This window comes from Babylonia areolata, chromosome 12 (genome assembly GCF_041734735.1).
Source record: "Babylonia areolata isolate BAREFJ2019XMU chromosome 12, ASM4173473v1, whole genome shotgun sequence".
In the NCBI taxonomy this organism is placed as follows: Eukaryota; Metazoa; Mollusca; class Gastropoda; order Neogastropoda; family Buccinidae; genus Babylonia; species Babylonia areolata.
In genome coordinates, this window is record NC_134887.1 from 23013297 (window position 1) to 23039123 (window position 25827).

General features: G+C 41.7%; 2 protein-coding genes across 5 annotated transcripts in view; one reads left to right on the forward strand and one right to left on the reverse strand.

Annotated features, from left to right (window-relative positions):
- The window catches only part of LOC143288457 (protein spinster homolog 1-like), a 75140-nt gene extending 66887 nt beyond the window's left edge, over window positions 1–8253 (forward strand). For all 3 annotated transcript variants that reach the window (XR_013056094.1, XM_076596971.1, XM_076596969.1), the window contains one exon: window positions 1912–8253. Coding sequence is in view for 1 of the 3 variants with exons in the window: in XM_076596971.1 (XP_076453086.1) it covers window positions 1912–1921 (10 nt within the window). In the remaining 2 variants the exon portion in view is untranslated. The remainder of the gene's footprint in view (window positions 1–1911) is intronic.
- On the reverse strand, window positions 7343–23694 carry LOC143288458 (NIF3-like protein 1). Of its 2 annotated transcripts, none has more exons than XM_076596972.1 (5): window positions 22764–23694; window positions 21097–21253; window positions 16406–16544; window positions 10485–10611; window positions 7343–9589 (listed from the first exon to the last, which is right to left on the reverse strand). In XM_076596972.1, the coding sequence occupies exons 1-5, from the start codon at window positions 23449–23451 to the stop codon at window positions 9318–9320; spliced, it is 1383 nt and encodes a 460-aa protein (XP_076453087.1). In that variant the 5' UTR covers window positions 23452–23694; the 3' UTR covers window positions 7343–9317. The 2 variants fall into 2 exon arrangements, with proteins under 2 accessions (XP_076453087.1, XP_076453088.1); XM_076596973.1 differs by having other exon boundaries at window positions 22726–22862.
- Window positions 23695–25827: the final 2133 nt, after the last annotated feature.

Genomic DNA, 25827 nt, shown 5'->3' on the forward strand with positions numbered 1-25827 from the left:
TAAATACAATGAACCAGTTTGTGCTGTCAGTGTTGTGCTTGTGGCACAAGTGCTTAATTGTACTGTGGTCCTGGCTTTGCATATTTCCAGTCAGCTGACCCCCTGTATGGGTCTCTGGTTGCAGCCTATGCACACATGTCCATTAGTTCACTTCCATTGTGACAGGAAAGTCTGACACTTTTTTTTTTCTTTGATTGGGGTTCAGATAAAGGACAGATTTTGCTGCAACGTTTTCATCTGTCAGAGTGATTTTTGTTCTGTTTGTGTTATATAAGTGAACTGAACTTTGCATTTGTCATTTTTTGTGCACCTTCTTCCACTTGAACGGCTTGAGCTTGATCATCCCACTCGGCGTTGCTGACTGGGTCAGAAACTGGACTTCCTCCACTGTGCTGTCAGAGCTGATGATTCTGACATCTGCAGATGATTCAGACCATTGTCCCACCACTGTGCTATCAAAGCTTGTTTGCAGCAGATGATTTAGACCATTATCACATCACTGTGTTATCAAAGCTTGTTTGCAGCACATGGTTTAGGCCATTGTCACACCTCTGTGCTATTAAAGCTTGTTTGCAGCAGATAGTTTAGGCCATTATCACATCACTGTCTTATCAAAGCTTGTTTGCAGCACATGGTTTAGGCCATTGTCACACCTCTGTGCTATCAAAGCTTGTTTGCAGCAGATGATTTAGGCCATTATCACATCACTGTCTTATCAAAGCTTGTTTGCAGCACATGGTTTAGGCCATTGTCACACCTCTGTGCTATTAAAGCTTGTTTGCAGCAGATAGTTTAGGCCATTATCACATCACTGTCTTATCAAAGCTTGTTTGCAGCACATGGTTTAGGCCATTGTCACACCTCTGTGCTATCAAAGCTTGTTTGCAGCAGATAGTTTAGGCCATTATCACATCACTGTCTTATCAAAGCTTGTTTGCAGCACATGGTTTAGGCCATTGTCACACCTCTGTGCTATCAAAGCTTGTTTGCAGCAGATAGTTTAGGCCATTATCACACCACTGACTGCCAAAAGGTGGTAGTGAGGTGTGAAATGATCGCTTCTAATCACTTGCCCCGACTATTTCTTGCTCCCTTTTCTGTGTCTCTCACACTTTATCCTAATTTTTTTTTTTTTTTTTAAACAACAACTTAAAACAGAACCATGAACTGTATTGTATTGTATTGTATTACCCTTTTCATCATGACAAATTTCTCTGTCTGAAATTTGGACTTCTCTCCCCAAGGAGGGCATGTTGCTACAGAGAGAGCACCACCAATTTTTTTCTGCCTGCAAGTGTATTTGTTTTCCTATCAAAGTGGATTTTTATAAAGATTTTTCCCAGGGACAACCCTTTTGTTGCCATGGTTTATGTCAAAGGAAGCCACAGTAAGGAACACCGAGGGTGAGATATCCTATCAGGGCTGGAATGTGTTTCCTATTGTCTGTCCCAGGCTGACCACTGCTTCACACCCCAGGTCATGTGCACCTCTGCAGTTGATAGTGCTCCATTCTGTGTCTGTCGGTATTGTACACCCCAGGTCATGTGCACCTCTGCAGTTGATTCTTCTGTAGTGAGCTTCATTCTGTGTCTGTATTGCTCAGCATTTTCTTTAATGTCTTCATGGAAGTGCATGTTTCTACATTGCCGCATTAAAAACTTCTGTACATATATGATGTCTAATTATGCAGATAAGGTGTGCAGTTATAGGGATATGATGTGTAATCATGTATGTATGATGTGCAGTTATACAGATTTAACTGTCTATGCATGAATCTTAGTGGCATACTGCTGCTCTGAGTCTGAGAGCTTGTCATTTTAAAAGAAATGATTTTGAAGAATTTAGAAGGAAATTAGAATGCAGCTTTGTTAAACGTTTTCATGGTCAGTGGTTTTCTTGTTCATTTTGCAGAGCTGATTAAAGCATTGGATGGAAAGGCAAACATCAACATTGAAAATGCCTCCGCCAACATTCCACCCCTTCAGTGATTTCCTGAATGATGACAGCCAACAGGGGAGGAAAGAGTGCTGTGGGAAACAGGGAAACTTTGTAGATATAACCTTTCTGTTGCTGCAGTATGAAAGTATCATCCCTCCCAACCAACAGAATCCTAAAATACCCACCAGTTTGATGGTGTGTGTGTGTGTGTGAGTGTGTGTGTGCTTTATTCCTTGTTTCCATAGTACAGGCCAACTTATGTAGTCTGGATCTTTTTTTCAGTATTAATAGAGCTGTTCCATATTTCTACTTTCTGATGAGCTTCCACAGTTTTTCTTTTATGCCAGATGATCTCTCTCACATAGAGTGGTCTGCTAGTCACTCCACTGGTGCAGTTATACCTAAGCTGGCTGCTGAAGATTTATTTGATCAAACTGGTCTTTGTAGCTTGCATTACAATTCCAACATAAGCGCTGTTGTTGGGTTGGAGCGAAAGACACATTGTGTGTATGCATGTGAGGAAGGAGCTATGCATATGAGAAAGTGGTAATTTGTAGCTAGAATATATATGCTTCTGGTATGATTTTCTTTTAAAAGCTAAGGAAACAGCATTCCAGGCTGCTCAGACCTACCTTTGACTTTTAAACCAGAAAATTCCAGCATAATTTACAGATTACAGTGCCCTCCATGTAAGTTGCAGCCATTCAGTTGCAATGTTTCCCAGAGAAAAGAATCAGCATATTTGACAGTAGTGAATAATCTGACCCATTTCTTGTAGCAGTTGGGGTATTTAGAACAGCAGAGCATAGGAAATGAATCCTGAGAGAGCAACAAACAGCTGATCCTGCAGGCACCTTTCTGTGTGCTGCTTGTTTCCTTTCTGTGTGCCATTGTTAGGGGACGTTCACCATCATTTATCATCCCATGGAACACACTCGCAGTGACAGCGCTGCATGACTTGTGGTGCTGGACGCATCCTGCTTCTCTGTCCTGTGATGAGTTCTCTTGCATTTTCTCCAGACAAGATGTTCTCTTTTTCTGCCTTCCTCAAGAGGCACCTAACTCGTTTCTTCTGGAGGTCTTGTGACCTGTCTATGTAGTGTTCGTCTTCCACTGACAGGGATGTATTGGTGATGATCAGTCATTCTGTCTCTCTGCAGTCTGCACTCGGTGACAGAACAAATTGCATTCTGTCTGAAAAGATTTTGTGATCAGGAAACAAGCATAAAAATTTTTTTTTTAATTCAAAATTCCCTTGATCAAGCTGGAAAACAGTACTGATTCTTCAGTTAGATTATCATTTGACTTTATAAATGTGGAACTTTGTTGTTGATCTTTCAATGGGAAATACATGAAGGGTTTGGTTCAACTATGTAGCGCAGGCACTTAAGTTGTCCCTGCCTTAGACTTTTAGTGCACTTTGTAGTTTTGTTTCTTTTCATTATTCTTTCTTCATTCATTTGTTTGTATGGTTTGTTGCTGATTCTTAATAGTTGGTGTGTAAATGATTTGCTTTCTCCATTGATAAATTGTTGTTTTCTTTATAACACATAGTGCGGGAATCAAATATATCAGTACAAAGTTATTGAAGCATTAAAATGATGAAATGAACAGAGCTAGCAAATGAGAAAGAAATATAAGAATATTGGAATTTGATGAAAACTCCATGCAAGTTGGTTTGGGAATATTTAAACCTAATGACATTGTCATTTGTCTTCCTTTCAAAATGTAAACAAAAATATGGACTGAGTTATCACTTTAAGACTTCTTTCTTTTTTAGTTGCCAGCTTGTAGGAAAGCACTTTAATTATTTAAGATTGCATTGGAGCCCACTAGATAAGCAGTTGAAATGATTAAGATTTTGGAGCCCACTAGATAAGCAGTTGAAATGATTAAGATTTTGGAGCCCACAAGATACGCGTTTGAAATATATAAGATTTCATGGGGCACCATTGCTTTCTCCCTTATGAAACGTATCAAAAGTGTGAACATTTTACTGGAATTACCAAGAAATTCAGTTATTGGTTTGGCATTCAGTGAACATTGTTGTTTGTACTCTGAAGGCTGATGGTTTGCATGGTGGCTGGTAGTCACATTGCTGTTTATAAGACAGATTTTTTTTTTAAATTGCATTCCATCCCCAAACTACGCTACCATTGCTTGAATTACACTGCGCAGTTGTACACTCGCACACTTTCTTCAATGGAGTTGAGCAGGAAAGTTTTGTGCTATGACTTTGTTATTGACTTATTTAGTTTATTCAGTTTTTTGTAAAGCTTACCCTGGCAAGTTTCAGAAATACTTTCGGGTACTTTCTACATCTGTACATATCACAAATGAAAACTATAGTGAAGCTTAATTTTATAATCCAGATTTTCTTGCTAAGAAAGACATCAAGACATGAGGTATAATAAATCTATTTAAAAAATTGTAAAAAGAAACCGGACAACAAAGAAACAAAAAGAAAGAGAAGGGGCACAATTAAATGACACACCCCTTCTTTACAATCATTTTGAATGGTATGTATACCTTAACCTGTCAACTTGACTTTCTGTTGATATAAGTTCTGGCTGTAGAAAGTCACTGTACCTAGTTCATGGAAGATTTGGTTCAGTTTTAGCTCTTTCTTCTAAACAAATGTTAATGCTATGTGTATCTTAAAAACCTTAGATTGTACTTCAGTGGGAGTATTGTTCCTGCAGTGATGACTTATACATCAGCCAGATTTTGATTCAGTGCAAGACCAAAGGTATATTGTGTATGTAAGCTTTTTTCAGTTATGTGGTGATTTTGACCTTGAATTTTAGTAGACACCGTACTCTTAACATAGTCACTGTTCCATGTTAGGTGGAGATTGGATGATGGACATGAGCTGTGTTGTTCTTTTCTTTCCCTGTCATGCTGTGCTGTTCCTTTAACCTTGAATTATAAGGTCTTTGTGAAGGCAAGGTTGGAAGGGCTTCTGTCTGTGCCCTGCCAGTCTGGCTTCACAGTAGTTGAAAAAATGTCACAATCAGATCAAATACAGACTCTCAGTATTTACTCTCACCAGTCAAAAATACTCATGATTCCAGCATCACTTGACACTGTTTCTGTCATTTCATTGATGAAAGTTTGGGTTTTCATTCCAAACCTGTTCTGAAAAAAAGAGTTAATTTGTTGCTTAACTGATCCTTTATATATTAAAAAGATTTTAATTTGGTACAAGGCATCTTTTCTCCCTCTTGTACTCAGGAATATAGAAGTGTTGTAATTGGATAATTATACTGTGAATGGGTTTCATCATCAGGTCCAAATATGCATGTTTGGATTCACTCCTGAAAGGAAGTGTGAAAATATGTAAAGATCATAGATATGTATTTGGTACAAATGTGCATTTGTGTTCACTCATAGATATGCACTAGTTAAGAGGCTCTGTGTGTATGTGTGTGTTCACTGTGGTCTTATTCAATTCTTTGTCACCAGTCAGTAATGTTAGAAAAACATGAAACATGCCATGTGGCTGTATGGATTGGGTGCGTACCACATTCGTGTCTGTGTGTCAGAATGTGTGTGCATGATGTGTTGAGAAACAAAGGCACACAGCAGTCAGTCACATGGCGTGCAGGCATTGTCAGCAGACTGGGCTGAATAATGTGGGCTTTGAATGGAATCTCTCTATACTCATTGCAATATTCAACTAACATACTTGTGAACATACAAGTTACTGCACATCGTAAAACATTATCATACTTGAAATTGCATACATGCACATTGTTAACATGATATTGACTGTGTATCCATCCCCAAGTCAGCTGTGATTTTGTTGTGATGTGGAATGAGGTGTGAGAGTTTGGTTCAGAAGTGTGTGGCTGTGTTATTTTCCTGTCAAGTCACTGGGGGGTCATTTTGCAGCTTTAATTACTACTCCCATCTCCTGCTTATTCTGTGTTTTTAATTTCTTGTTATTTTATTTTTCTTTCTCTCTCTGTTTTCTTTTCTTTTTCCTCAGTGTTTTTTAATCTGTCTTCTTTCCATTGGCATGCTGAAACATTTTCACAGCCATACTACAAATGAACACAAGATGGTTTGACACACAATTTAAGTGAATAGGGGATATCATTTCTTCAAATTTCTGTCGCAAAAAAATAATTGTGAAACCGTTAATCATAGGTCCATTAAACAAAGCCAATGATCGTGAGGAAGAGGTCAGGCCAGTGGGGAGAGAACACGTGCTAGGTGTTGCCCTCCTCTAACATGTCTTCATTGTATTTCTCTTGGTGTTTGTCTTGCGGAGCCATGACAGATGGCCTCTTAGTGTTGTAGGTGCCTGGGGGAGTCTTGCTCCTCTCTCATTTCTTGGCTGTCACCCCAACCATGTTGATGGCGTGACATGAACTGACCTTGTGTGGCTGCCTTTCTGGGTGTCTATATGCTTGACTTAGCATTATGGGCATGCGTTAACTGCGTATGTTGTGCTGGTGTTGGGCATCCCTCTACACTGAGCCGCTTCAAACACATCTCAGTGAGATGGTTGGTTTCAGCAGGTTGGTCTGTTGCCCACCTCCTCTGGCAGCAGGGGGCACAGCAGAGAGGCAGTCAGTTTTTTATGCCCCTGTTGCAAGCAGCCTCTTCACACCATCTTCCCATCTCATTTCGCCACCTCATGTCCATCTTGTGGGCACTTGCTATATTTAATCTCTTTTTTGTTTCTTTTCCAAGACTGGTGAGAGAGGTGTGTTTGCCACAGAGATAAACACAAATCTTCAGCCAGTTTCCAAATGCGTTAAGTTTACAGTTAACCATGAGGGTTCCTCTCCAGCTCATTGCGAAGTAAAGTCTGCATCTCCACAGCCACTCTGCAGTACGGCTTCAATGTCTTTGTTGTCCATATTGAGTGGAACATTATACACCTAAAGTTTAGTGGTGGGATTTTCCATCTGTCTGGTATCTGGTGGCGAAGGATTTTTGTCCATGAGAGATACATGTGCTCCCTTGAACATGAGCATCTCCAGCAAGAGCTTTTAGTCTCTAGTTTCTTGATTTTGTGGATAAATCTGCCAGTCTGCGAATGCATTGGTCACCAAAAATTGTTCTGTGACCATAAGCCGCTCCCACAGCAATACATGTTGTCTGCTGTGGGCAGGAACTCGCAGTCTGGCAGTGCCCGCACTATGTGTACTGGGCCATTGGCAGGGCTGTTGTTGCCACTGCCATGGTGACTCAAGCACTGGAACCTCCTCCTATTCTATGGGCTTTCTTTTGCATTTTCCGCACAGATGATGGTGTCAACAGATGCACACAATTCTTCACTCATTCACAGAAATTAAACTGGTGCCTTTAAGCATATCATTAACACTGTATTTTAATGACAGGACCTCAGACGATCATGATCTGCCGACACTGGAGTCCTGGTCAGAAGTCCTTTTTTTTTTTTTTTTTGTACTCATATTTTAATGCACTGGTAGATACAGTTAATGAACATGTCCTAAAATTGCATGGACTGGGTAATAATTGTGTACCTGAATAGAATTTTCTGTTGCTGAAATATAGACTTCATATTGCCAGCCATGTTGACATTGTTATGGGGTGTTAATATGCCTTATTTAAAAGTGCTGATGTGGCTTCAATGGTCAGCTAAGTTATGACAGTATGAGCAGTATGATCACAATGACTTAAGGAGCTAGTCGTTTTAGTTAGTTTGCAGCACTTTTTCTGGTCTGTCTCTATGTGGGTAAAAATGAAAGATGTAGTGACTTGCTCAGTGTGTTGTACCGTTTGGTCATCTTTTTTACTTTTTGAATCTTTTTATAGTTGTGTCTGTTCCTGAGCTGAGCTCAGTGTGGAATGCAACACTGATAAATTGTGGACACATTCTGTCCAAATGATGAAATAGATTGAGAATGGGAGGCAAGAACTATTGTATGAGTTGTGTACAGGTCTCCTCATTTGTGATAATATGGCTGGGTTTTTTTTCCATTGCATTGGCTTATTATTACACATGTTGAGTGATGCCTTGTATGATGTCATATGGCACTACATTACTATGTATGATGTGCATAGCATGTTTCACAGTACAATTTCATAGTAATCATTTAAAGGATATCTTTGCTTGGAGCATTGGAAGAAATTCCTGTGCTTTCACCCAAGCAAGAGAACTGGCTGCTTTTTATTTATATTTCTTGTGTGGAATACAGTGTGGATGACTTGTAGGACAGTGTGAGTGGTTTGCCGAGTATTGGTATTGGTATGATTGCATGTTGAGGTAACAGTGCTGTGTGACAGAATGTATCATCTGCCATCAACAGAAAATAAAATTATCTTTTTGTCTTCAAAGGAATTTTGAATTGATCAGGAATTTATGTATGACATGATGATGCGTGACCCAGAGGAAATTGGTACATACATCACTTAAATGCGCAGGACTAGCTATTCATACTTTTCCCACCTTGCCACAAAGGTTCTTTCCTTAGAAACAAGTTACTCTTTACAAGGATTCTGTTATGAATGCTTTTCATTCTCCCAAATAAGATGCAAAAATGTGCATCATGTACCACAAGCCCTCCAATTTCAAAAGAAAAAATATATCAATGAATGGGCCATGCTAGTCTGTGCAACATGTGTTCTTTCTTTTCTCCTTTTCTTGTGTTTTGTTTAAGTGCTCTGCACATAGTTTCCTTTATTGGCCAGGAAAAATGGGGAAAAAAGTTGGGAGGTGGGGAGAATGGTTGGTACATATCTTTTTCTTCTTTTCATTATGGTGTACATTTCTCGATTTTTGTTGTTTTTTTGGGATAAGTGTTTGCACTATTTTTTTTATTTTTTATCAAGTGTGTGTTGCATCTTAGGTAAACGTTTCTTTGTCTCTCCCTCCATCTAGCATGTGTGTTTGTGTGCATGTGTGCACAAGAGAATGCATTCACACAAGCACGTTTAATTTTACACACCCCCAACCTCAGCACACGCATAAACACACAAAAGTTCCTATTTAACTCTGAGATTTTTTGTGTATCTAATTCACATGTTGTAAGAATAATGAAGTAACATCCACACTCAACAAACGACTTTAGAAAGGAACCACAGCAATCAATCATAAAAAAAAGTCTTTTCCAACCTATTCCTGCAGGTTTTATGTTTGACAAAGCTGGGGTATCTTTTTTCTTGCTACAAATCCATGCTTTCAATAAACTTGTGAGGAAATCTTTTTTTGTTATTGAATTTATCTGGTGTTCTAAGTTCCAACAATCTTCATCTGGATACAACTACTACAAGCATTTTTCTTGTGCTTATTTACTGGTGATCACTGACTGAAATGATCCTCATGAACTGAATCACTTTTCCCCAACTGTCCACACAGTAGAATGACAATAAAAACCATTAAACCCCCAGCTTAAAGCTATTCACACAACTACCAAGGGATCCCTGTCTATCTCGGACACAATCACTTGCACCTTGTGTTCCAGCAGTTCAGTCAGACGTCCTTGTAGCACCTTGAGGTAGCCACGTTCAGTATTGCTATGGTCACAGAGAACAACATGGATCCCCTTGCACACAGCATCCAACACGTCATGGTGAGACATCTCCCCTGTCAGGTACAGGTCTGCTTTGACACCACGCAGAACACTGCTGCCAGAACCCGCACATACCGCCACACTCCTCACCTCTTTGGTGTCTGCAGCACACACATATAATGTTGATAATCCTCTGAACTCTGCTGTATCTGCATGGCTTCATGGTGATCTACTGTTAGTAATTCCCTTTGAAACAATGGCACTGAAACTGTGACAGAATGAACCCTGATGTGATTGGAAGCAGGGGATCAGGGATAAGCCATGTAGCCATGTAAGGGTAAGAAAATCTTGGCTGTAGCCAAGTCGTCTTTGCAAGAAATATGCTTTTTACTCCAGAAAGTGGTGTGATTGCCTAGAGGTAACGCGTCTGCCTAGGAAGCGAGAGAATCTGAACGCACTGGTTCAAATCATATTTTCTCCCCCTCCACTAGACCTTGAGTGGTGGTCTGGACGCTTGTCATTCGGATGAGACGATAAACCGAGGTCCCGTGTGCAGCATGCACTTAGCGTATGGAAAAGAACTTGTGGCAACAAAAGGATTGTTCCTGGCAAAATTCTGTAGAAAAATCCACTTCAATAGGAAAAACAAATAACTGCATACAGGAAAAAAATGGGTGGTGCTCAAAGTGTTGCTATGCGCTCTCGCTGGGGACAGCAGCCAGAATTTCACACAGAGAAATCTGTTGTGACAAAAGAAGAGAATACAAATACAATGCAAATACAGATAACTGACATTAGACATGATGTACGTCTTCACAAATATAAAGACCTCAGTATATAAGAAACAAAACAATTGCCCTTGACATACTTATTACTGGAGTCAACTGCATAATATCTTCATCACAGCTGAACAAAAAATATTCATTTGTGATCTGGCTATAAGTTACCTCAAAACCAACTGCAATCACAGTCCTTTTTTTTTTAACTTTGGATTGTGACATCCGTGGGAACCCTGTCTCTCTGTGTGCATGCATACACACACACTCAGATACCAACCAGCAGTTTCAGCCAATCGCACATGTTGCAGGTTGAGATGAGACTTGATGGCCGACACTGCTGCCTGCACAGTGACTGGAGACTGCAGCTGACCCATGCGTCCCATACCATGACCCAGTATGGGGACCTGAAACACCAACAGTCACCCATTGCTGTCCTATACCATGACCCAGTATGGGGACCTGAAACACCCACAGTCACCCACTGCTGTCCTATACCATGACCCAGTATGGGGACCTGAAACACCCACAGTCACCCATTGCTGTCCTATACCATGACCCAGTATGGGGACCTGAAACACCCAGTCACCCACTGCTGTCCTATACCATGACCCAGTATGGGGACCTGAAACACCCACAGTCACCCATTGCTGTCCTATACCATGACCCAGTATGGGGACCTGAAACACCCACAGTCACCCATTGCTGTCCTATACCATGACCCAGTATGGGGACCTGAAACACCCACAGTCACCCACTGCTGTCCTATACCATGACCCAGTATGGGGACCTGAAACACCCACAGTCACCCATTGCTGTCCTATACCATGACCCAGTATGGGGACCTGAAACACCCACAGTCACCCACTGCTGTCCTGTACCATGACCCAGTATGGGGACCTGAAACACCCACAGTCACCCATTGCTGTCCTGTACCATGACCCAGTATGGTGACCTGAAACACCCACAGTCACCCACTGCTGTCCTGTACCATGACCCAGTATGGGGACCTGAAACACCCATGGTCACCCACTGCTGTCCTGTACCATGACCCAGTATGGGGACCTGAAACACCCATGGTCACCCACTGCTGTCCTGTACCATGACCCAGTATGGGGACCTGAAACACCCACAGTCACCCACTGCTGTCCTGTACTATGACCCAGTATGGCGACCTGAAACACCCACAGTCACCCACTGCTGTCCTGTACCATGACCCAGTATGGGGACCTGAAACACCCATGGTCACCCACTGCTGTCCTGTACCATGACCCAGTATGGGGACCTGAAACACCCACAGTCACCCACTGCTGTCCTATACCATGACCCAGTATGGGGACCTGAAACACCCACAGTCACCCACTGCTGTCCTGTACCAATACCCAGTATGGGGACCTGAAACACCCATGGTCACCCACTGCTGTCCTGTACCATGACCCAGTATGGGGACCTGAAACACCCATGGTCACCCATTGCTGTCCTGTACCATGACCCAGTATGGGGACCTGAAACACCCACAGTCACCCATTGCTGTCCTGTACCATGACCCAGTATGGGGACCTGAAACACCCACAGTCACCCATTGCTGTCCTATACCATGACCCAGTATGGGGACCTGAAACACCCACGGTCACCCACTGCTGTCCTGTACCATGACCCAGTATGGGGACCTGAAACACCCAGTCACCCACTGCTGTCCTGTACCATGACCCAGTATGGGGACCTGAAACACCCAGTCACCCACTGCTTTCCTGTACCATGACCCAGTATGGGGACCTGAAACACCCACAGTCACCCATTGCTGTCCTGTACCATGACCCAGTATGGGGACCTGAAACACCCACAGTCACCCACTGCTGTCCTGTACCATGACCCAGTATGGGGACCTGAAACACCCAGTCACCCATTGCTGTCTACACAACTGACACAAATCACCCATTACCTGAAACTAGAGAAATGCCTATGATAATCTGTTTCCCAAAATTATGTTTAATGAATATTACACATGGTCACTATTGCCCCATCACAAGCCCCACACCTCTCAGAGAAGTTCCCCCTCTTCCAGGCAAACAAATTCATTATGCAAAAAAAGGGGGATCACTGATAAAATTAAGCACATGTATTTTACTCATGCCCTGTAGGTTTCATCTTTGGCAGCCATGTTTTCCTGCTGGATGGATTTGTTGACTGTACACAGATGTGGCTGGGTAGGCAGGTATCAAAAACATCCATTAACTGCAAGATGCAGTGCCTACATCTGTAAAAATGCGACAGAATGTAAAACTTTCAAAAATATATTTCACTTTAAAATACTTTTGCTAACAAATGTGACCCTCCATCACGGAATGAGTCGCTTTGCACCTGACCAACTTTGCCGCTAGCGGCGATTTTAGGCGGGTGGGGGTCAGGTTGTCGATTTTCAGATTTTGACTTCACAGTAAACTTTAGGTTTTCTTTTATCTCATATTGAAGTATCAAGGCATAATTCTGTATTCTTTTGCCTTAAAAGTGTGCTTGAAATACCTAACCCATCATTGTGATCACCTATGACTTCGCAAAATCGATCAACTTTGACAAGCTTGCCCTCCCTAATATCTTGGAATCAACCGGTCGAATCACACATTGTTTTAAAGGTCAAGGCCGTCTCTTTCAATCTCTGTCCTTCTCATTGTTTAAGTTTTAAACTACGAGCCAATCGACGCATTCAAAATAATGATACACTACGTAAACAATGCGTCACTATGAAGGAAAACCCCCTCTGTCATTGTCCAAGAGAAACCACGTGACGAAACCAGCCATTCAGCATGCTAGCTTTAATAAACATGGTCGCAGTGTACGGAAGCACGCATTTCAAGAGAGACTTGGCAATTTCCTGACAAGATACACTGCGTTGCACACATTTTGCCATTAAGTGAAGCAGATGACATTTGTGAGTTTCTAACCTAGTACTTCATTGATGGAACTGACCATTCCAACCAGGCTGATGGTCTTGAAATCGATCTCAGTGAATACGAAGGCGACACTGATTTCGAAAGCAGACGACGCAGGATTGTTGTACAGCTTTCATCAACAATAACTGCTATGAATTTTGATGTAGATGACGAATCAACATTTGCACTACATACAGACAGGTTGGAAGCCTTCGCCTGTAATTGCTGAAATGAACATGCGCCAGGTGCCATCAGTGGTGTAACTGACATGGAAACGAGTGAAACTGACTTGCTGTACTGAAGTGAGAGAACTGTGTTTTGATCTCACAATTCACACAAGGAAAATGCAAGCAAAGTGACTAGGGGACTGGAAAAAGCTCAAGTGTCTGAAGGTAAGCATTCAGTTTTTACCCACATTGACAAATATTGAAATGTAATGATGGTATAATCAATTGATAATAATTTATTTAACAATGATTGACTCAAGACTGATTTATTGTCTCTACATTGGCACTGAAATTCACTGTTTGACATGTGGAATAAAAATGATTAAAAGAATAAAGTGAATCTGGGGAAATTAGCTGAGTGTAAATTAAAAGAAAATAACACACACACACACACACACACACAATATGTCACACACAGACACACAGACACACACACACACACACACAATGTGTATACATGTCACTCACTCTCACACACACACACACACACACACACACACACATGGCCCCTTCACAGTTTAACCATTCCATGTAACTGAGCATGGGGAGGTACAAGGGAGAACAGTTTTCATTTTCACAGAATTTGCTTCAATGGATATTTTATGTGTATGTGTGTCAGGTTGGTGTGTGTGTGCGCGCGCGTGTGTGTGTGTGTGTGTGTGTGTTTCTCTCTGTGTGTGTGTGTGTGTGTGTGTGTGTGTGTGTGTGTGTGTGTGTTTCTGTGTGTGTGTGTGTGTGTGTGTGTGTGTGTTTCTGTGTCTCTGTGTGTGTTGTTTTGAGGTAAATAAATATAGAATTGTGTCAACAGTAAATACTAACAGTATTACTAATTGTTAATTTCTTTTTCAGCCCTGAAAGATATGATGGTACTTTATATGCCTGCCTGTTCACCAGTTCTGAGATCACTGCTGGCAAGTCATGTCATTAGGAGGAGAGGCAACACCACCACATTAACTACACTGTCAACTAAAGAATTGTCTGCTGGTGAACTCCTATCTATGAGTGAGTGATTTGTGGTCAACTGTTAATGTACTTTGATTTATAGTATAAATTTACCATTAAGTGTGCAAACTTAGTTTCTTTTTACAAACTTTGTATAGATGTACATGTATGGAATTGTAAAGTTTTGAACAGACATTTACATAAATGATATCAGTGTGCATGTGCTTGACATGCCACTATGCATAAAGTAACTTAATGCATTGCAGCATGTCATGCACATGCACACTGATACTCATAGTGATACAGCATTAATAATCATTATATCATTATTTCATACTTTTATTATCAGTAAACTGCTTTATATATATATATATATATATATATATATATATATATATATATAAGTGTATTTTTTATTTTCTGATAAAATACATAAAAGTAAAGTATTTTGTAAAGTCCTGTGTAAAGAATGAAAGCTGTGATGTAGATATACAAAACTGAAATTACTGTTGATATTTAATCAAACATTATTAGCATTAATGAATACACTTCAGAACATATAGAAAATAATTCAAAACAAAGAAAATAAAAAGAGATAAAGAAGTATTACATAACAAACTGTTTCAGGATAAACCATGCATTTTTGGAACATACTGGTACCACCGGTGGAGAAAAAAGAGTGGAGGAAGAAGGTTCAATATCAACACCATCCACCCTGATGACACTTTGTACCACAAGAATTGATTACCTGTGCCACATATCTGCACATTTTTTAGCAGATTGAGTGTTTGACTGATGAGGTTGTGTGTCTTTATTGTGTGAAGTATGGGTTTTGGCAAGTAGGTTTTCTTTGCAGATGAAGTGTTTGAAGTGTTCATTTGGATTATGAAGTGTATTTCATTTGACGCTATGCTGGGATAAAATGCACGTGAACTTGTACCTTTTGTGTGAGCAGTTTTGTTGTATGGATCTTTTTTGTTATTTTGTGTGCTTGTTGCATGGATTGTGGTAATATCACAAGCACAGTAATCAGTGAGCACATTGAATTACAACAATTACATGATTCGGCATCATGATTTAGCATTTTTTCCCTTTAATCTGGCATAGATTTTTAGTACACATACTATACAATGCAAAAGTTTCATTGTAATTGAAACACAAACAACACCACAACAAAACTAATCTTAAAACTGGAAGATTTTAGTCATGTTGAGCTGATTAAAAAGTAAGTATACTTACACCTCAGTCGCAATCCATTCCAAAAAAATAAGAAAATTCTTATTTGAATAAAATCAAGTACACTCAATATTTTTCTTTCAAACTTTGTGCAATTGTGGATATTGCCACTAAGTATGTGTGTGCCAAATTTCATGAACATATCTTGCTTAGAAGTATGTGGTTGCTATGAACATGTTCCAAAACTTTTCAGCCTTGATTTCTCAGTTTGTTACTTTCGCGACTTTAAAACTTAAAATCACAATAACATTTCACAGAATAGTCCAATTTACAAACTTTTTTTTTTTTTTTTGCTGTAAAGCTCTTTTACTGCACATTTATGATATACCAAAAACTAAAAATCGACCTCTGGTGCAAAGCGACTATTTCGTGGTGGAGGGTCACAAATATCATTTGCTGAAATTTTGTTAAACTGTGTTGTTGTTTTTTGTAACATTTCTGTTTTTGTCAGAACAGATTTCTATTGTGTGAAATTAGTACTGCTCTTAAAATATAAAGTGCATTACCACAGTGCGCTGAAAACCTTCTTTTTTCCAAAAGCAAATGTATTTGTTCTACTATCAAAGTGTATTTTTCTATAAAATCAACCAGGAACAAAAAATAAAAGAGTTGCTGAGGTTTCTTTTATGTGTTCTAAGTATATCCTGAATGATCACCTCTTCTGAAAGACTAGCCCCCATAGCACCACTCAAGGCCTATAGAAGGAGGGAGTAAATTATCCTGGTCTGCACTGAAGACACGTATGGACACTCGTGTCCTAGCTTGGCACTCTGCCACAAGACTACCTCTTCACATAGCACTTCAACAGAAGATAGCCTTCCGGAGAGCTAAGACAAAAACAGACAAAGTCATATATGTGTGAATACCTTCACTAAATCACTGCATTCCAAATGTTCCACAGATATGTGATGTTGCTCCAGTTCAGCCAGAATAGAAGGGACAGTGGCAGCAGAACACTGAATGCACACCTTGCTGCTGGCTGCACCATCTCCTCCTTGGCTTCTCCTGAAACAGTTCACCTCACTCATGTTAAACCTCTCACAACATCCACAGTTGAAGAAGCACAAAAAAAGCTTCCATATTTAAAACTCAAACTGTGAGTGAATGTTTAGCATACCAACTGTCATTTCAATATCAGTTGAACATGAACGCTACTGGAATACCTGTTTGCTGATCGTTGTTTTAGAAGATTGTGTGAGGTGAATATTATTCTAAAATGCTGTGAAGGCTGCAACAGATAAATAATAATTAGTTAAGCTGAAATTTTGGTGTTTAAAGGAAATTTTCTATCTAAAATTACGTTTAAATAACATACTTACCGTGACCCAACTAGTGCAGACTCCGGCAGGGGTCTGACATTCCTGTCCTGTGCAAACTACTATCCGCCTATGCGGAGAAAATGAGAGAACTACGGCCGATAACCTCCCGGAAGTAGGTAACGTCCCCTTTGTCCCCCTGGTTATCGCCCTCTTTTTCCGGCAGCCATCTCGACACCTGTACCTGTGCACTTCATACGGCTAAGTTTTTCGCATTTTCTACCTGTCTATCGAGTCTTTGGCGTTTCTGTTTTGTGTCCAATTATGTCTTCAAACAGGTCACACAATTATGTAGCCCGATTGGGAGATCGGGCTAAAATTAAGGCACGATCGCAATCGATTCGCGATCAGTCTGGGCCCTCTACCTCTGCCGCTCTCAGCAACGCCAACCCTACGCCACCTCCACTTCCTCCGCTACCTCCGGTCGACTCCAGACCACCACTACCCACTACGCCTCCTCCGGCGACTTCTACAGGTTTGCTTGCCAATACACAGGTCAGTGGTGCCATTCACAATTCTTTTTTCGATTCGCGATCGGACTCGTCGCGATCCGCGATTTCTCGGCTCTGCCAGTCGGCAGTACCCGAGTCGACCTCCTCTATCCCTTTCCCCATGCCCTCAGTCTCAACAAGGGATTCTAGCACAAACCCTTTGGGGAAACAACGCAAGTCACTTGCTCTGGATCCGCACACTAGTCTGGTTAATTTTCATTTTTCTGTCTGTGTGTGAGCGCGCACACAACTTATGAAACGGAAAGGTTGGGGGTGAGGGGAGATTGAAATTTACTTCAGTCACAGGCAGGAGGCCAGTCTGTTGAAACAGTCCAGTGACTCAGCTGTAACAACCTCCTGGGGCAGTGTGTTCCATTCCGGGATAGTGCAGGGTAAAAAAGACATCTGTCTGAACTGCATCCTGCAGGCAATGTTTTGCAGATGTTGTTTTTTCTGGAGCTCAGCCTGCTCTCTGATGGTCTTGGTTGGCAGACTGTAGACAGAGTTTATGGAGATGAGTCCTTGGTGGAATTTATAAAACATCTCTAGTCTGGCTTTTTTCCCTCTGACTTATAGGGGGTGCCAGTTGAGTAAGCTGAGGATGGAGTTGACACAGGATGTCTGTCAATGTCAGTTGGTGACCCATCTTGCTGCTCTGTGCTGGACTTTTTCAAAGGCCTGTATGTCAGTGGATGTGTAGGGGTCCACACAGAGGCTTTGTATGCAGTTTCCTTTGTCTTATTGTTTACTATTTTGAGGTTGCGTCAGAGAAAGCTTTGTTGGCTTTGTTGGTTGTAGAGTTCATGTGAGATCCCCAATGTAGGTCATCTTGGATGTTCACAAGAAGATATTTTATGGTATTGACATTTTCCAATTTGTGGCCAGATGGTAAGGGAGACAAGGTCTTCTTGGAGTATGTGCTGGTCAGCTTACTTCTTGATTTTATTTCTGCACATGGTGTCGTCTGCAAATAAACTGACGTTAGATTAGACGGAATTTGGAAGGTTATTGACGTAGAGAAGGAAGAGACTTGGGCTGAGGACCAAAACCTGGGGAACACCTGAGTTAACTGGGATGCATTCTGAGGTAACTCCCTCCACCACAACCACTTCTTGTCTGTCTGCACAGAAGTTCTTAACCCATGCATTGAGATGGCCTCTGATTCCGTAATGCTGTAATTTATGAACAAGTAGGGGATGGCTGACTTTGTCAAAGGCTTTGGAGACTTCAAGGACAATTGTGTCCACTTGGTTCCCTCTTTCCAGCTCGAATGTTGTTTCATCAATGTAGCCGAGCAGCTGTGTCTCACAAGTCTGTCCTCTTCGAAAGCCATGCTGTTCTGGGCAGAGGATGCCATTGTTCTCAAAGTGCGTCATGATGTGACTGGTGATTTTGAGCTCCATCACTTTGCAGGCTACACAGGTAAGAGAGATTGGACAATAATTTTCTGCCTTGTAGTGTTCTCCCTTCTTGAAGACAAGTGTGATGTACGCCTGCTTCCAGGCATGTGGCAGTGTTCCGGAGCTGTAGGAACTGCAGAAGAGCAGAGTGAAGACAAAGGCACTCTCTTCAGCAACTGTCTTCAGGAGCCTGTTGTGATGCCATCAGGTCCACAGGCTTTGTTGGGGTTGAGACTGAGAACCAGCTTTTTTACCTCTTCCTCAGTGGTTTTGATGTCACTGCAAGTGGGACAGTTAGGTAGGTCAGGTGGTGAGGGACATCTCTGGTTAAAATCATCAGTTGTGGTGTCCTTGCAGCTGAAGACAAACTGGACTTGTTTAGGACCTGAACTTTTTCCTTCAGGTCAGTGATGAGCCTTCCTGCATCTTTGAGTGCAGAGACACCAGAGCCTTCAGTCCTTCAAGCTTTAATAAAGCTCCAGAACTTCTATGTATCTCCAGTACAGATGACGCAGGCATTTTTGAACAAGCTGCTTGATAGTCTTCAGTTCCTTGTATAGCTCTCCATCACCAGACTTCTTCCACTGCTTGTGGAGACATCTCTCCTCCAGATCAGCTCACACAAGCAATCCATGGACTGCTTTGTATACTGTTTGTTTATTTGTGTCGGACATGCTCTGTGAGGGTACTTTTCAGACCCTGGCATAGCTCTGTCCAAACCACTTCAGTGCTGCTGTCTTCAGGAGGAAGGTGGCATAATGGTTAAGACACTCAGATGCCAATACAGAGAGTCCACGAGGGTGGGTTCGAATCCCGCTCTCACCCTTTCTCCCAAGTTTGACTGGAAAATCAAACTGAGTGTCTAGTCTTTGGATGAGACGATAAACTGCGGTCCCATGTGCAGGAGGACCTAGTCTTTTGGATGAGATGATAAACTGAGGTCCCGCGTGCACCATGCACTTGGTGCACTGAAAAAGAACCCATGGCAATAAAAGTTTTGTCCTCTAGCAAAATTATGTAAAAAAGAAAAGAAATCCACTCTGATAGGTACACAAATATACCTAGCAGATGTGGTGAAGTGTATATATGGATTTGTCCGAATGCAGTGACGCCCCTTACTTGAATCAGTGTAGATTGGGATCAGTCTCTGTGGTCTGTGGCTGACATTTCTTTGGAGGGTAGATCCATGTGTATACTGCATCATGGTCGCCAAGCCTGGGGAGAGTGTCAGTGCATGAAACCAGGTTTGTCAGGAACAAGTCAAGAAAATGTTTGCCTCTTGTGGGGTTCCTGCACCATCTGTTTCCATCCCAGATTGTTTATGTCATCCATGAATTTGCAGTGGATGGTGCACTGGGTTCCTTTCTTCAGGGTTTTTGAGGGCCAGTGCCATCCAGGGAGACTAAAGTCTCCACCTACTATGATGTTAGCATTGTAAGTTAGTCAGGCACAATGAGCTGATTCACTGAAGAAATTCAGGCTGTCTGTATTTCCTGTATGCATGTGGTAGATGGAGCAGACCAGCAGAGTGTGGCATCCCTGCAGTTTGAACTGCACCCATAGTATTTCACACTGTTTAGACAGTCCCTGGACTTCTGAGGAGGTGAGGTATTCAGAGACAGCAATAAATACTCCGCCTCCAGTCTGGCTTTGTCTCTTCAAAATATGGCGTACCCTGCAGGGAAGATCTCAGCAGCTGCATGTTGTGGTGTAAGCCATGATTCACAACCAAGGATGACATCTGGTCTGGTACTCTGGACAAGGTTTAAGAGCTCTGCTGCTTTGCCAGCAACAGACTGACAGTTGAGTCAGATTGTGCGGAGCAGGTGTCTTGGGTGTTTGTCTTGTTTGCTAATCCACATGAACTTGAGGTGAAGCGGATGTCTGGAGAGGATTAGAGGCACTGTTGAGGTTTGGGTCCAGGGACTGACCTGATTGACTGGACTGGTCAGAGCTGTCATATAAAGTAAATTCAATATGATTAGACAATGTAACAAATTCCATCAGGTGTATCTATAAAAAAAATATATATATATATACATATATATATATAAAGAAAGAAAACGTTTTCCACCCTACAAGACTTGTAATCATAATATATGTATGATAAGACATTGTAACAAACTCAGGTGAATCTGAAAAAAAAAGAAAAAAAAGAAAAGAAAGAAAATGTTTCCCACCCTACAAATCAAAGATGACAGAATACACCTAAAATAATTATACATCATATATATATTTCATTGATTGTATGACTTTTTTTTTTGTCTATGCCAACTTAAAGCAGCACTTCCTGTAACTTGTTATTGTTTGACAGTCACAAAAATAAAGTTGGCACAAAGTGAACCCTCACACATGTTCTGTGTACAGCTTCATGCCTGGTGTGTGTTCCACTGCAGGCAGTGTGGACACTGTGTCTGCTGATGCAGCGCTGGTCCAAAAGGTCAGTTTCTTAGTTCTGCCAGCACTCATCACTTCTGTCTGCTCTATGGGCCGCACATCCTTCACATCTGTCAAAACAATGCAAATGGATCACATCTTTATCATGAATAGCCAGCAATTAATGAATGATGCTCATCTGGTTACAGACCAGATTTTTTTTAAATGAGCAGTTATCTTTTAATCCCAAACTGATGTTTTTTACTTAATGATAATTCAAATAATTTCAATTAATGGTATGCAAGGAAAACTCATTTCATCAACAGTAAAGGACATTTTGGAAAAAAAAAACACCAGCTACTCTTCCCCATGTCCACAATGTGTGTGTGTGTGTGTGTGTGTGTGTGTGTGTGTAGGGATCTTTCTATCTTTTATGGTTTTCATGCCAAACTGAAACTGTGACACCAAACACATTGTTATTTAACTAGGTTCACAATTACATCCACACACAGACAATATTGAAGACATGCTGTAATGGAGGGAGAGATAAACAAAAGAAGAATATACAGTTAATGGGGGGAAGAATAGTTAAGATGCTCAGCTGCCAACACAGTGAGTCCGTGAGGGTGTGGGTTCGAACCCCGCTCTTGCCCTTTCTCCCAGGTTTGACCGGAAAATCAAACTGAGTGTCTAGTCTTTTGGATGAGACGATAAACCAAGGTCCCATGCGCAGCACACACTTGGCACACTGAAAAACACCCCACGGCAGCGAGAGTGTTGTCCTCTGGCAAAATTATGTAAAAAGAAATCCACTTTGATCGGTGCACACACACATATAATGATTATATATATATATATATATATATATATATATATATATATATAAGCATACACTCAAGGTCTGACAAGCGCGTTGTGTTATCCTGCTGTCAGGCATCTACCTAGCAGATGTGGTGTAGCATATATGGATTTGTCCTAACAATGATGCCTCCTTGAGAAACTGAAATTGAAATTGAATTTTAATGAAAACAGAGCTGTGAAACAAAATACAGATAATGTTTACATTTTTGCATGAAAACACTTTTGCTAAAATAATGGGGTTGGGGATATGGCAGAAATACTGAATTATTCAATAACTCAATAACTTAAGATCCAATTTATGAGACCCACTGAATTCTGCTTGCTGGAGTAAATATCTAAAAATATTTCGAAAGTTTTTTTGGGTTTTTTTTTTTTATGCTAAACTTGCCTCAGTATTCAAAACTTTAATGAATCTCATCAAGAGATGGCAGTGGTTATAAGTATCCATCCACACCAGATAACCATAACACAAAATTTAAAGCAGACTTTCGTTTCCATCAGTGTGAAAGGAAATTCACAATGCTGTAACTTGGTTTAACTTTAAGCTTCCCTATTCTGCCCGTGAGTGTGAAGTCAAGGACATTACTTTTGTGGTATTAGGTAAGGGATAGAAAACAGTGCAGAATAAGGCAGAGCTTGGCTGGTCGCTGATCCCCCCTTTCAAAACCAGTGGGGAAAAATAATTAGTACATAAAAGTTTGGACATGTACACACACACACACACACACACACACACACGTACCAACTTGAACATCAGATTCATACTGCAAGGCAGCTCACCAAAGACACTTATTAACCAGTCATTGACACCATGGATCACAGCATCCCATGATGTGTGTGGTGAATACAGGGCTATCCGCCGTTCCAGACAGGCTGCAACTATCCTTTCCTTCCATGATGACTGGGTCACTCGTTTAAGGGGAGCAAAGATGGGTGGGTGATAGGAAACGATCATGTTTACATCCTTATTCACTGCCTCTTGCATCACAGACGGTGTCAGGTCATTGGTCAGCAGCAGTTTGCTGACGGTGTGCGGCGGGGAAGGTTCCAACAGCAAGCCAACATTATCCCACGACCCCGCGTAAGACGGGCTGGCCATGTTGTTCAAGGTACTCACAATGCTTCCAAGCTCCATACCGAAAATTTCACTGTGACTGTTACAGACACTGCGAGATAAAGCTGACTCTGCCAGGTATTCAGTTCCCACCACCGAGCTCTCTCTCAGTTCAAGCGACTTCGAAACAAGCCATGAATACCATGCTGACCGGAAGACGGATTTGGCACAGTTCGATTTTCCTACTTCGTTACCCGAAGAAATGTTACCGCTTGCAAAAATCACACCTTTATGAAACGAAAAGTGGTATTGTCTCGAATCAGTTATCCTGTGTTTTAAATAAATACCGACCTGACGGCAAATAAATTTGGAAAATTCTTTCGTACAAAAAGCTCTTTCGACACGAGTATGCATACTGTTTAGTTTCAAATTGCTCAAACTTCAAAGTTGACAACCATTTGAGAATAAGCCAGCATGTCAGCTGTCTTTCAAAAGTCACAAAATGGAAAACTTCAAGTGCATTCCATTCATAGAATAAAATCAACCCAACAAAACACCATCCTACCATTCACTACAAAGCTATGTGGTAACTGCCGTCATCTGGGCTATAAAACAACATGAACTGAAACAACAATTGGTCCGAAAGTGGTAAAACGCCGATGTGTGAATGAGCAAATAAAACGAACAAAGGAATGAACGAGCAATGTAAGGGAGGTAAGGGAGGCGCTCCAACAAACCATTTTTCAAGAGTCAGTTCCCCTACTATAATTTTCTTTGTTATCTCCAGAGAGAGAGAGAGAGGCACACAGACGTTTCACCACGGTAACGAATACAGTTCTCAGACCCAATCTTTGAGGTTATGAGCTGACGACTTTATCATTTATTTCTCTTTCTGCAAGGTTCCTGATAACCCCCATCATCCCTCTACACCCCCTCACTCTCACTCTCTCTCAGTATCTTTCATCTCTGTTCACTTGTCTAGACTGAGTGGAAAAAAGTCACTTCTCTTGACAGTGTGACAGTAATCCCTTCAATGAATGCTGGGTGATTCTTTTTGTTGTTGTTGTTGTTGACTGATACTGTGTTGAACCCGGGTTCCCCTGGCTGAACTTGGGGGCTTAACGGTCATGTACTGATAGACATCATTCACCAAAAGTGCACCCCCTATTATATATCATATATAGTTGTGAGTTGTTGCTCTGTACAGGGATTACCACAGGATTATAGACAAGACAAGGCCCTCTTTAGCCCACCCCCAGCCCCCACCCTCCTCCCCATTTTCCACCACTTCCTTATTTTACTCTCAAGTTTTTCTGATTACGCGGGCCACTATCGGGGGACGTCGTTGATCAATAATCTGACACATCAAGTTGTCCGGCAATTCTGGATGACGTGGTATTGCATTTCTCAGAATGGTCGTTGTTTTTGTTGTAGAAAATTTCGTTCTTATATATATCATTCTTTTGTCACGCTGATGTCTGCAAACTCGATCGAACCCGGAACAGTCTACAGAGAGAAACCAGTGTTTAAATTCAGTACAAAGTTAACGCGGTTAACATCCACGTAATTCATTTGTATTTATAAATTAACTATTGTGAGAGTTTCTATTTTTCAGAACCCATCCGTAACTTGAGTGTCATCGGCGGTTTACATCAAGTTCTCAATGAAAGATCATGTTCATAAAATCTGCCGGTCAGGCTGCCTGCATTAAACTGAGGAGAATCAGAACAACACGTCACTACTTCACCGTTCAGACCACCCAAACCCTCGTAACTTCTCTTGTTCTCTCTTTCAGCTTGTATTGATTACACCAGTTTTCTTCCAGCTGGCATTCCAGAGTCTCCTTCAAAATCTCCAGAAAATCCAAAAGTGTGCTGCAAGGCTAAGATCCTGATCCAGACAGATCATAACTCATTTTCTTGACTAGAAACTACAATGGCTGCCCATCTCTCAGGATAGCTTACAAACTACCATACTGTGCCCACATACCTTTCTGGCTTTCTTTCTATATATACTCATCCTACACCTGACCTACAGGTCAGGTCAGGTCATTAGATCTGCTACTGGTAACCTGTAATCCAGTATAACCTGTTCAGGGTCGGGTTGCCGGCGACTAAACCGGCACTCCCACCGCTCCATTCCAGGACTGGTGAGGCGGGTGGCTAGACACCCTTATGAAATTAAAAACGAGATCCATAAAAGGGCGTCGGCTCAGGAGAGCCACCGACGGCCATCTAGCTCCACCGTGCTGTGTGCATGCCACACGCAGTTGACCCCCGGGGTGTGTCTACCCATGCATGCGAAGTCTGGATCCGGCAGAATCTGCGGAAGAAACCTATCGGTTCAACGGAGAGGAAGGCGGTTACAGCAACGCACTGTGGAGTGCAGAGAGCAAGATGAGACACCGAAAGGATATCTTGGTCATCCACTGCATCCGTGCTCATCATCCAGTCGTCTCGACTTAGTCTTGCCGCTGGAAATTGGTGAACCCGGACGAGAGAGTGAGGTCGACGTTGCGCAACTCCTCTTCACTTTAAACAAACTCATCGCGCAAGTCATCAGACATCCTTAATGACCTTTCATCCTTCATCCTTTCATCACCCCAAAGTCCTGTGGCGACAGGCGAGTGACGAAACGACAGGTGTGGGTACACTGGCAGTCGCAGCCGCAGACCTGCACACAGGCGGTTCAGGCCATTGGGTCGTTCTTCATCGACAGGAGCAGCGATGGAGCTCGGCAGCCGTCTGAGCGTCTGAGCAGCCCTCTTTAGGAATGCACTGCTCACCTCCC

Excerpts from the sequence above, each read along its gene's own strand:
- LOC143288458 (XM_076596972.1), bottom strand. The coding sequence starts at position 23,451 with ATGCATACTCGTGTCGAAAGAGCTTTTTGTACGAAAGAATTTTCCAAA. Across the intron at positions 16,545-21,096 it reads AAGCTGTACACAGAACATGT|GAGAAGCCAAGGAGGAGATG; the intron begins GTGAGGGTTCAC and ends GAACTGTTTCAG. Across the intron at positions 10,612-16,405 it reads AATGCAGTGATTTAGTGAAG|GTCCCCATACTGGGTCATGG; the intron begins GTATTCACACAT and ends TTGGTGTTTCAG.